This window comes from Malus domestica, chromosome 04 (assembly GCF_042453785.1).
Source record: "Malus domestica chromosome 04, GDT2T_hap1".
NCBI classification, from domain to species: Eukaryota; Viridiplantae; Streptophyta; class Magnoliopsida; order Rosales; family Rosaceae; genus Malus; species Malus domestica.
In genome coordinates, this window is record NC_091664.1 from 14,543,267 (window position 1) to 14,556,539 (window position 13,273).

At 38.0% G+C, this 13,273-nt stretch overlaps 1 protein-coding gene and 1 long non-coding RNA gene across 2 annotated transcripts; both read right to left on the minus strand.

The window, feature by feature from the left end:
• Positions 1 to 839: 839 nt before the first annotated feature.
• Positions 840 to 2,611, minus strand: LOC103414315 (UDP-glycosyltransferase 73D1-like). The gene has a single exon (XM_008352713.4). The coding sequence runs from the start codon at positions 2,503 to 2,505 to the stop codon at positions 1,024 to 1,026; it is 1,482 nt and encodes a 493-aa protein (XP_008350935.2). The 5' UTR covers positions 2,506 to 2,611; the 3' UTR covers positions 840 to 1,023.
• A 3,145-nt stretch (positions 2,612 to 5,756) lies between these two features.
• On the minus strand, positions 5,757 to 7,480 carry LOC114823385 (uncharacterized). The gene is made up of 3 exons (XR_003771460.2): positions 7,154 to 7,480; positions 6,658 to 6,714; positions 5,757 to 5,965 (listed from the first exon to the last, which is right to left on the minus strand). It is a non-coding gene; the product is annotated as an uncharacterized lncRNA (long non-coding RNA).
• Between the last annotated feature and the right edge of the window lie 5,793 nt (positions 7,481 to 13,273).

Below are 13,273 nucleotides of genomic sequence, written 5' to 3' on the forward strand. Positions count from 1 at the left end.
AAATTATTTAATTAATTATTTTCGGATTCAATTAATTATTTTTAATTAATTTCGAATTTAATTATTTAATTATTTTTTACCAACAGACTCATCATTTTAGATGAAGTCTGAAGGGTTCAGAAAGAACACAGAGTAAAGCGCCCATTTGGAGAAGATGTCTCCCAACAGACACATCCCATTCTCATACCTGTTGCAAACAGGCATCCTTCTATTATATATACATCCTTCTGCATGGCATTTAGGACACATAAAATCAATATTCTTCTTCTAAAATCACAAACATCCTTTATGAGAGAACCACACAGAAATTCGCCAGAAGTTAAGTTTTCCAGTGCTAGAATTCTAACTTGATTGTTGAATCCTAGTGAAGCGAACGTCCGTAGAACTACAAGCACTGAGTAGGGACGAAATTTTTGTTTCAAGGACATTGCGGTACGCAAGCCTCGATCTTCAATTTTTCTGTTTAAATTTATTTCGTTGTTCATACTCTGTTCAATAATTTTTATATTCGCATTTATTGTTTATTAGCATATATATAATTAAATCACAGATTATTGATATATATCCAACACGTTTTACCGAGATAACCTCGAGGATGATGAATTGTGCAAGTGTAAGATTAGGAATACAACTTACATTGTACTTGTTGCCCTATAGAAGCGATTAACGACTAACATGGGCCAAAGGGGTTCCTTATTCTATATGCACTTGATTAATGTTAAAGAAGATTTCAGTATTGAAGGCAATGTTATTTTAAGTAATGTGAGTATACAGTACTAATTAACCTAATATGGAAAAGTAGAAAATAGAAGTGAATTTTTTTAGATAATGATAATGGGTAGAGAGAATAAATTGGTGGTATACTTGACATTTTTGATATTTAAATCCAAGACCTCTCACCAGTTAACTGAAATATGCACCAGAAGTGAATTCACTGCCTTACAGAAGAACATATTTATGTAAAAGGAGAGATGCCATGCATTTCACATAAGATGCATCAGTATACTCCATTTAATTATAGCTTTAACCTTTTCCTTGAGTAGACTCTTCCATAACATTTTGGATTAGATATGACATGTTTGAGTGAGATGATCCTCCTTCTTCCATAGCCCTTCTACTCATCTCACCAATTTCTCTTGCTCTCGTTCTTCGCTTTTTTCCTTCTTCGCTCTCATCCATCAGCGATTCTATTGCCTGCTTCACTCCTCCTTTCTTCACCAACACCCCAACTTTCTCTTCATCCCCCCACCTAACCGGGACTTCTACACCAACCCGAACCCCGATCCTCAAAACTTCTACAATCATTTTTTCGTTGAAGAACTGCTCGGCAAACAGAGGCCATGTAATCATTGGTACACCGGAACATGCCCCTTCTATCGTTGAGTTCCAACCACAGTGAGTTAAGAATCCTCCAATTGCAGGATTGGAGAGTATAAGAACTTGTGGAGCCCAACCCTTGATCAGAAGACCTCTCCCTTTGATCCTTTCCTCAAATCTTTCCTCCACTAACCACTTCTCTAATTCTAAATACTTCTCACTTGTTTTGACTACCCAAATAAATGGCCACCCTGATGCTTCTAAACCAAGTGCAAGCTCAATCAGTTGTGTTGGAACTAGTCTGCAAAGGCTACCGAGACACGCGTAGATAACCGACCTTGGTTTCATTGATTCGAGCCATTCCAAGCATTGCCTCTGATCAATTAAGGGTTTGTTGCCTCTAGAAAACCTGTCCAGATTGCTCTTGTTGCACAAGGAAACCGGCCCGATGCACCAAAGTTTTTTTCCAAGCACCTTGCTCAACTCTTCAGCACACCCATGCTCCAGTTCATCACAGCTATTCACTACAACCCCATAGGATGTTAATTCTGCTTCTTGTATCTTGTCCCGAAAATCATTTAAATCGGGCAGGGTAACAAATTCTCCGGGCAGCTGAGCCTTAGTGATCTCAATCCTCTGGGGCAGCCCTGGTACCACAAAAGGTTCAGAGTCAGAGGTGACAGAATTGTGAGCATTGCAGGCTTTCACATTGTGAGAGCTCAACAGTGAGAAGCAGCACATCCCATGGAAAACAATCCTCGGAACATTGAACTTCTGAGCTGTTTTCGAAGTCCACGATAGGGCCTTGTCCGAGATTATGCAGCTGGGGTGAAGATTATGCTCGCGAAGGTAGTTTTCAACCGGTTCTTGTAGCAAACTTAGAGCCTTGTAGAATTTTCTGAGCAGGTCTCTTGAGGGTAAAGTGTCAAGATTCTCACACCCGATTGGAAGTCCGACTGCTTGGCATGGAAATGGGATTTCCACAAGGACAATTGGAAGTTCAGATTCTCTTGCTCTGGAAATCGTGGTGTCGAATCGCGAGGCATTGTTTGGAGTAGTGACCAAGCTAACCATTACCCCACGCTCTGCAATAAGCCTAGCCATGTCTACCATGGGGATCATATGGCCTTGTGCCATGAGAGGGATTAAGACAAAGTGAGGCTGCTTTTGCCTTGCTAGGGAAGCCATAGTAGAGAAAAGAAAATATCGGTTTGCAGCTCTTATCAGCTACCAAGATTAAACATATAGATGATACATTTGTATTTCAAACGCTGGTTCAATATTTTGCAAAATGTCTCCCAATGTGAACTTGACTTTGAATAATTATTATACTAAGATGTCATATCATTTGTAGTCAAATGCAAAAAGAAAACAAATTATGGGTTGAATGAGTCATAGTCACAGGCAATTTCATTACCCTACATGTGTTCTTTTCTTTGTTTATGTTTCTTTTAATTACGTGTGAAACACTTTAGGATCCATTTGGATGAAGCAATTTTAATGTTCATAAAAGGTGTTTTTTTCTATGTTTTTGTTTCTTTTGATTATGTGTGAAACACTTTAGGACCCAATTAGATGAAGCAGTTCTAATGTCTGTAGTGTGTTCTTTTCCTATGTTTTTGTTTTTTATTTTATTACGTGAAACATTTTAGGACCTATTTGGATAAAACAATTGTAATGTACCGAGTGTATTTTTTTTAATATATTTTTGTTTATTTTGATTAAATGTGAAACACTTTTAGATCCATATGGACCAAACGATTCTAAATGATTCCTTGCATATTGTCCTCACTTTCAAATTCTTCCATCCGAGTGGTGTAAGATTATGACGAGTGTTGCTTTTATACCAACCATCCAAATCGTTTAATGATAATCATTTCAGACAAGCACCGAAACCCCTGCACTAAATTGAGGGTTCTGATTGGTTGTCCAGACTTCACAAGAGAGCATAATATTCCCTCATCAATATTAAGCTTCTTTATTTTATTAGGCGTAGTTCAAAATTTCCATCGACTGGCACTTGGAATGTTCCAATGTTTAGTAGTTTTGGTTAATGAACTTCTCTACCTCTCATCAACGTAATCTATTAAGGAAAAGAAATGAAAAATAAGAACAGCACAGATACAGCCTGCCTTGGCCACGCCCATAGATTTTGCTTTTGCATCTGATATATTTTAGGCACAAAATTTTATACAACCGGTGCCTTCAAAATGTGCCTTAGAAAAACTGTGTTATATACGCAAAGTTGTATAAAATTAGTGTCACATACAAATTAGTGTCATGTATTATGTATACAAGTATATTGTGTAATTTTCACCTATTATCGCACAAGAAGTTCTATTTTATGATCATCCGCTTACAAGCATCATAGCCAATTAAATGAGACCAAATAAAAGCATCTTCAATAATATAGACAAACGAATAAATAAACTTATTTTTGTGAGCGACGTAAACAAAAACTTGCTCCAACAATATATATAAAAGTAATTGAATAGATAAATCCTCAATCCATCAAAGTAATGATAAATAGAAAGAAAGACTAGGTCAATTGCTATCATTTGTAAGATGGGGTTGCTATCATGTAAATTGTATTTTGCTTGGATGTACTTGCCCAAGGCACACTTGACTATTGACCCGGAAAGACAGACTTGACTTTGAAGGATTCTAACGCGTATAATATGTTTAGATATACATGCAATATGACTCAGCCCTTGTCTGGGTTTGGTTTCTGTCGACCCTTTGCGTACCGGCGGGGTTTCGAACAACCTTCATTTCTACAGAAAAATGTTTGCTTTCTATTGAACTCTGGCTCACTGATCTGTACGTTACGATGTTAGATTTTGTCCAGTTCAGTGAAAAGAAAGAGGGTTACTCACATAAATAACAATTTATGTTATTTATGCGAGTGGGTGAATAACTTTAAACTCACACAAATCTTGCATCAAACACTATAGAAAAGTGAGCAATAGCTATCAAAACTAGTAGTTGTTATTAGGGTAACAATAATGTTTCTAGTGAGAAATATATATATTTTAATACATATTAGTTAGCATTATGGTGTAGCAGTTACTTACCTTTTGGCTTTTTGTCACGTTTTCTCATTGGTAACATTGTTTTTACCACAGTAGTAGAAAGGTGTTGTACTCTTACATAACAGTGTGCATTCAAATATCGTTGGTTGCTAATCTAATATCTACCTTACTAGTGATATTGCTCAACTCAATAAAAAAAAAAAAAAAAAAGAAACACAGCTATGAAAATAACTACTAATTGCGGTAGCTATTGCCCCGTCTTTTTGTAGTGAAACTAAATTTTTAAATATTTTGACAGTTTATTGAATAGAAAGATGTTTGGTTTAAAGAGTCTTGCTCTCGTCTATACGTTAATTAGCGGTTGATAATTTTGTGGGCCAACAACTTAAACTTATATAAGATTAACCTAATGCATCTTGCATTAAACAATGACTTGATACAACTTTGTTCAACAAATTGACAAGATAACTGCGCATGTTATTTTATTTACTTATTACGTGTTTCGAGGTTTTATATATTCTTTGGTATTTAACAACGCTGGTTTGTCAATTCCTGAAATTTTTTTCTTATATATAGAAAACTTTTTTCAGTACAAAAATTAATATGAAAGTACTTTTCTATAAGTGTAGCATATTCTATTGACCAATATATGAACAAATTGAACTTATATTATTGTTTGCTGCACTCGCTTTTTTCATGTAAGGATATTTCAATATTTTAGTGTGGCCCATAGTAAGTGGTTCATGTGTGATATATTAAATTAAATTGATATTGTTTTGGAAGCAATTTTATTGGTCAAAGAGCTGCTATTGCTGTTGCCTTGTACTCTACTTCGTGGTTGATAAAGATACTGTTGATTGTCTCTTACTGCGCCATGAAATTATTCGTAAATCAGTTTGATGGGAGCATATTTATACAATTTTATTATCTTATTTCTTTGCATTTACTTAGTTAATTTCTATTTATTATAGTAATTTAAGTTATTTTCATATTATTGTAGGTCCAGTTGGTAATGATGGCAATAAATGGCAAAACTAGAAGAAAAAAGCTCATCTACCACGGTGGATGTCTATGATAAATTACAATCTACCACAGGCATTATGCCCGTTAGTATTTTGGATGTGATAGAAAGTTTTGTTTCTACCACGAACTATTCACGTTGTCAAATGCAATGTAACCACGGATTGTGCTTGTGGTAGATTGGGATCTAACACCACGTGTTATGGCCATTGTGGATTACAAATTGATCACGGTTAATGCTCGTTATAAAAAAATTTCCAAAAGTAAAAAAAAAAAAAAAAAATTATTTAATAGATAAAAAAATATATATAAATATACAAAATTGCAAATTTAATTTTATTAAAATTCATATATTAAAATTCATATATTAATATACCAAATCACCAAAATATGTAGAGACTTTGCTTCACACTCTAAAACAAAACTCAAGTCCTAGTACCAATCTTGGTCCTCCAATGCTATTCGTCTTCTCTGCAATTTTTTCTTTAAGAAGACACACATCTTCTGCAAGCCAATCACATTTTAAATTTGCAGGTGGCTGTAAATATAGCTGATATTTGAGTTATAAACCCTCATGAATTAGAACCACCAACCATCTATGAGACAAACAAGGAAAAATATATAGCTTACAAATCAGAACTCATCACACAGGGCCCATAGACCGACCTGTAAAAAAAATTGATTGCAATAATTCAAGGTTTTCCTTTTTTATTTCGAACCACCTAGTCATAGATTGAGTTTCTTACTCGAAGAGTATTGTGATATGAAAAATAATAGTCAAAATCTAGAAGGAGAGACACAAAGAGACCTCATGTATTTGTCAAGCATATGAAGATCAATGTGGATGTCTTCCTCTGTGTGTGTGTGAGAGAGCGAGCGAGGAGAGAGGAGAGTTTTCCATGGGGCTTCCATTACAGTAATTAAGAACAATCAAAACATGCCACTCTAAAATTTTAGGAGAAATGAGAGTTTGCCACAATAACCATCGAGGTTTGGAGCTCTTGAGGTGAGATCTTCCTAAGAATAAACATGCCACTCTAAAATTTTAGGAAATTGTGAACCATGCATGGCATTGTGAATAAGAAGAGTGTTTTGCTTTTCAAAACATTATGATTGCGGCTTAAACTATATTGTATCGTCCCTTGCATGCTTTCTTTTGATTAAGAACAATCAAGGGCTGGAATTTGTAACTTCAAGTGCCCTGATATTAAGTGTGGAACCCACATAAAGAAATTCCTTTTATACTATAAAATGGGAAAGGCTTAAACAATAACATAGCATGACTAACCACTTGTTGCCAGCTCTCTTGCATCCCGATCGTTATGGCCTCTGGCTCCGAATGCACCTAAAAGAATTCAAAGGACAGACCAAACAAAATGACCATCCAAATTTTACCAAAAAAAAAAAAAAAAAAAAACCAGGAATATAAGCATAATAATCACCACAAATACAAATAATTTGTCTTTTCTTGCTTACACCATTTTTTATATTTGTCCCGACATTTTTGTTACCTTGGTTCTCTCATTTGAAACCTTGAGAACCATGAGTCTTTTGCGAGATTGGCTCCATTACATTCTGGAGTTTGTTCTTTTACTCATAATTAATTTAAACATAATTATGCAGGAACACCAAACTCCCATTATGCAAACCCAATTTAGCAACCCAACAATTTTCTTCAGCAATTCAATAAGTAGGGACAATCAGAGACTTAAAATTTTGATTAGTCCCAAGACCAAAAATAAGCATAAAAATCAAAGAATTAAACTTGGCAATAATTTACTCACCAATTGTAATCAGATTTCTCATTCCCTAAATTCAACAACTCATCCACCCAGCTATTCCGTTGCTGCGCCACAACTAGAAATCCTAGCAGCTTCGCGAATGTCAATTATGCAGAAACCAAACACAACCCATCATCAAGACAAAGCGAGCTCTTCCTCCCCCCCCCCCCCCCCGATCTCGAGACAAAACAAGCTCTTCATCTCTGTAGTTTAGGGTCGGAAAATCGTCGACATAAGCGAATTGGATGAGACCTGATGGTTGAGGGCATCTGCCTGAAAATTGTAAATAGGGTTTGAGATCTGAAATTTGGGCATTTATTATTATACTAGTTGATTTAAAAAATAAAAAATTTAAATTACAGATAACAATTACAGTCAGTCATAAATTAAAAAGGCGCTGTTGTTAAAACTTTTTGCGATCACAGGCTTTCCTTGTGGTAATATTTAGCTAAATTAGAACGGGCTATAAACGCGCATTGTTATTTTAACCATTTCAATCACAGGTTTGTTTATGCCCGTTGTTATAATAATTATTTACCACGAACTTCAAATGTCCATGGTTAAATTTGACTTTTTATAACAAACTTTATACGTCTGTGGTCAATTAGCCATGGTAGATGTAGTGTTGTGGCGTAGTGTGGAGAAATTTAGAGTAGTTTTGGACTTGGATTGGATAGCAGACTGATAGGAGCATATTTATGCGCCTTAGTTAGCTAGTTCTTATGCATTTTTGTTATGTTTTTTTCGTCAAAGTAGTCTTTTAAGCTACTTTCATGTGTTTTCAGGGTTAAAGGACATATTACACGAAATGATGCAATTTGGAGCTTTTGGAGCAAAAAGTGAGCTGGAATGTGGTGTATGCAAATGGAGCACGAGGAATGGACGAGTTTGAAGGTCAAAGAAGCTTAAGAATGAAGAAATGAAAGTGATGAACTAAGAATTCGGAATTGGAAACCAAAGTTTCTAAAGTTGGAAGTTTCTATTCTTGGAGGTTTCCAATTTCGAGAGTTTCTATTCTCGGCTTTGGGCTTTTGGATGACCCATCTTTGCCTCTTGGACCTATGCTGCACCTAACCCTAACCCTAGCCCACTTAATCAGCCGCACCTAGGCCTTGTTCACATGAAAAAAATCTGATTACTTACCCTAAGCCCATGCCGCACCTAATGTTCTAGAAACCCTAGTTTTTGGTGGATTTCCTAACCCTAGCCGCACCTAAACCCTAGCCCATTTGTCTAACCTGATTTCTTTAGGGTTTGGCTGCCTATATATATGTGTTTTACCTCCCTTGGCCGAACACCACCCTCTCCATATTCAGAAATTCGTCCAAAACCCTATTTCCCATCTTGCCGCACCTTTCCTTCATTCCAGCCGATTTCTACCACCATTCTTCATCTCCACACCTTCCACACAACACCCATACACCATCCCCAAGCCTTGCCGTGCCTTCCCACCACCATCACCACCTTGTGCAGCCACCATTGGAGGAGGAAGAAGTAGTGCCGTGCATTCCAAAGGAGGAAGACACCTTGCACATGCAATCTGCCATTAGTGGAGTGTTTGGAGTTCTTTCTTTCTTTGTTTCTGTTTTCATGTTTAATTTAAATTGTTGTTCAATTATGTTAGACATGTGGAACTAATTTCTTTTTAGTTAGAGGTGAATTTGAAGCCATGGACATATGTTTTATATGATTTGATTTCTTCCAATTATGATTTCAGAAATTGTGAATGTGATTTACTTATCTATTTGATTGATAACTTGTTTATGTATGTGGGTTGAGGGTCGACACTTAATTTGCATGCCTAAACTTGATGCTAGGATATAAGGGAATTTCACCTAATCGCTATTAACTTGTATTCATAAGTAGTGAAAGTCGCTAGTCACGATTGTGTTAAGTAAATCCTAGGCAAGAATAACATGTGTATCCCATAGTTATGAATGCCTCGTCAATGCTTATGATTTCCATTAAACTTAATGATCTTTGATATGTGTCTCTATCATGCGTATTCCATAGTTAGGGTCCTTGATAAGAATAATTTGGTTGTAATGCGTATTCCATTCAATTCAATGAATCTAGGGAAATCTGAGAATTAATTGGTGCAATCTAGTTAATTTGGGGCATTGTCATTCATGGTTTGTTGAAAGAGTAATTGGACATCGAGTTGTATGCATATGTTCATGTGTGGATAAGGAACCCTCTAACTAGCTTCTCACCATTCTATTTAATCACAATATGTGCTGCTTTACATTTGTTTTTAAAGTCTGAGTTTTAAAGTTTTAATTTCGTCAAAATCATTCCCCCATTTATTTTAAAGTGTTAGATTAGTTAGAAATCCATTTAGTTGTGTTTTTAAGTGTTTTGAGTCAAGTTATAGTCCAAATTCGTCCAAACTAGTGTTAGGTACTCAAAACTGCCCAGAAAGTGGTTTTAAGGCAGTTTTGAGCCTTTTAGTTGCTGTTTTGAGTTTTTAGTTTGTTTAGGTGTTTTAAACCCTAGTTTTGCATTAATTGAGTCTAGTTTAGTGTTCTACATTATATTTTTATGTTCTTGAGTCAGTTTTACATTGATTAGCATCCCTAGTTAATCCCCGGTTAGAACGATCCCTATTTGCTCATATACTACAATTGTCATCCATAGGGTTTAATTTGTGTGTCAACATAATTTTCACATCAAATTTTGGCGCCGTTGCCGGGGATTAGCAAAATTGCTAATCCCTTGTGTTTTTTTTGCCGTGTGTTTTAGTATAATTTACCTAGTTTGCTTATTTTGTTTTGTTTTCTTGGTTTAGGTACTAGTGCATGACGCGGAGCTCTCAAACCGTGCACGCACACATATTGGATTTCAACGACGATTTTGAACGTGATTTGAGAAGAAAGAGGAGGCATCCCGAACCTAGTGAACCTAGTTCAAGTTCAGAGGCCGAATCTGAGTTTGAAGAAGTGGAAGAAGAAGTTATGGCAGTGGACAATCGGACCATTAAAGAGCTTTCGGCCTCGGGGTTGACAAATGCCGCACCATTATGCATTCAATACCCCGCGGCTGCCCAAGGCAAGACCGATGAATTCGAGTTGAAGTCAAGCTTGTTGCACCACATTCCGAAATACCATGGGCTTTCCATGGAAGATCCCAACAAGCATCTCAAGGAGTTCGAGGTTGTTTGTTCGAGCATGACACCCATCAATGTTGACGGGAGTATTTTGATGATGAAGGCTTTTCCATTCTCACTTTTGGAAAAGGCGAAAGATTGGCTTTACGAGTTAGCACCCGGAACGGTTACATCTTGGGATAGTATGAAAAGAGCGTTCTTGGAGAAGTTTTTCCCAACGTCAAGAGTCATTCTCTTGAGGAAACGGATTAGTGGCATCCAACAAAACCCAGGTGAATCGTTTCCTTCTTATTATGAACGTTTTAAATCACTTGTTGCTTCTTGTCCACAGCATCAAATGAAGGAGGAGCTACTCATTCAATACTTCTACGAAGGACTCCTCCCCATGGAACGCCAAATGCTTGATGCCTCGGCGGGAGGAGCGTTGGTGGATAAGACTCCGGGGGCTGCAAAAGTTCTAATTGCCAATCGAGCACATAATGCACAACAATACGAAGGTGTTGGACAAAGGGACCCCCCACGGCCACAAGTGAATGAGGTAAGTTCTATGCCCGAGATTCAATCCCAATTAGCTAACCTTACTTCTATTGTTTCTCAGTTAGCCGAGGGAATGAAGATTCATGGACCAAGTGTGTGTGGCGTGTGCTCGGTGCAAGGACATGCCAATGATCAATGCCCTCAATTGATTGAGAATGGGGGTTGGGAAGCTGCCAATGTCGTTGGTTTTGGGAACCAAAATCAACCACGCCATGATCCATACTCTAATTCCTACAATCCGGGGTGGAGAGACCATCCAAATTTCAAATGGCGGGATCCTCAACAACCCCAACAACAAGGAGGATTTAGGCAGCAACCACCGGGCTTTTATACAAAGCCATTCGTCCCCAATCAAAACCAAGTGCAATCTGCCCCACCAACCTCAGGTACGTCTTTGGATAATGATCAAGTTGTTAAGTTACTTACTACTTTGACGCAGGAAGTACAAACTCAAAATAAGGAGAGACAAATCCAAGACAAACGGGTGGATAATTTGGAGAAGCAAATGGGTCAAATTGCCGAATTCATGGGGCAAATTAGAGAACAAGGCAGATTGCCTAGTTCAACCGTTGTGAACCCGAAGGGAGGATTTGAAACCGCTAAGGCCATCATGTTGAGAAGTGGTAAACAGGTTGGAACGGACTCAAATACATCCAAATCGAGTCAAGAAGAGGAGGACAGGTTGCTGCAAGAAGAAGCACAGGGAGCAAAGCCCACGGCCAAGGATGACCAAACCTTGCCGCCACCCTCTAACCCTCCTAAATCGTCCTCAACCACCAAGGTAAGTCCAAATTCAACTTTTTCTAGTTCTATTCCACTGAATGTGCCCTTTCCTGGCAGGTTTAGGCAATCAAAGAAGGAAGAACCCGAGAAGGACATTCTAGAGACCTTTCGGAAAGTTCAAGTCAATATCCCGCTCCTTGATGCGATTAAGCAAGTCCCGAGGTATGCTAAGTTCTTAAAAGAACTTTGTACAACAAGGAGAAGGATTTCGAACAAAGAGGTGGTCCAAGTAAGTGAAAACGTCTCTGCTGTGTTACAAAGGAAATTACCCCCTAAATGCAAAGATCCGGGTAGTTTTACAATTCCATGCGTTATTGGTAATACTAAGTTTGAACAATGCATGTTAGACTTAGGGGCTTCGATTAATGTTATGCCATACTCAATTTATGCATCTATGAACTTAGGTGAGCTTAAAAATGATGGTGTGATAATTCAATTAGCCGATCGTTCTAATGCATACCCAAAGGGTGTTTTGGAAGATGTTTTGGTGCAGGTTGGTAATTTGATTTTTCCAGCGGACTTTTACGTGCTTGACATGGAGGATTCACCCCATTCTACCCCATTGCCGATTCTATTAGGGAGGCCCTTCATGAAAACAGCCCGCACCAAGATAGATGTGTTTAAAGGAACTTTAACGATGGAATTTGATGGGGAAGTCATTGATTTTAATCTTTCTGAAAGTATTAAATTTCCTAAGGACGATCATTCTTGCTTTTCTATTGATATAATTGATGATTTGGCGCAGGATTTTCTCGATTGTTTGGAGAGGGATACACTTGAAACAACAATTGCACAAGGAATTGGGCACAAAAATGGTGTTGCCGTGCCTAGAAGTGAGGATGAGGCCGAGATAGTGGCTGCCCTTGAGTCACTCCCTCAACACCATGGTAAGCCTTCTAACCCAATTTCAATTCCAGTTTCCACTAATAAGATGTTACCCTCAGTGATTCAGGCACCCGTACTTGAGCTTAAACCGTTACCCGATCATTTAAAGTACGTTTTTCTGGGAGACAACGAGACATTGCCCGTCATTGTCTCTTCATCACTCACGGCCATAGAGGAGGAGAAGTTGATCCGAGTGTTGAAAGAGCACAAGACGGCCATTGGGTGGACTTTGGCCGATATTAGGGGAATTAGCCCAACTACGTGCATGCATCGCATACTTCTAGAGGATGGGGCTAAACCAACTCGAGAGGCTTAGCGCCGTCTCAACCCTCCAATGATGGAAGTTGTGAAAAAGGAGATTATCAAACTTCTTGATTGTGGAGTGATTTATCCGATCTCTGATAGTCGTTGGGTGTCACCGGTGCGATGTGTTCCAAAGAAGTCCGGAGTGACCGTGGTGAAGAATGCCGAGAATGAGCTTGTGCCAACCCGTATCCAAACAGGTTGGCGAGTGTGCATTGATTATAGGAAGCTCAACGCCACCACAAGGAAGGACCACGTCCCTTTGCCGTTCATTGATCAAATGCTTGAAAGGTTAGCCGGTCATTCTTTTTATTGTTTCCTTGGTGGTTATTCTGGATATAATCAGATTGTCATAGCGCCGGATGACCAAGAAAAGACAACTTTCACATGCCCCTTTGGTACTTTTGCTTATCGTCGCATGCCTTTTGGTTTATGCAATGCTCCGGCCACATTTCAAAAGTGTATGGTAAGTATCTTTTCAGATTTTGTGGAAAAGATTATTGAGGTAT

Excerpts from the sequence above, each read along its gene's own strand:
- LOC103414315 (XM_008352713.4), bottom strand. The coding sequence starts at position 2,505 with ATGGCTTCCCTAGCAAGGCAAAAGCAGCCTCACTTTGTCTTAATCCCT.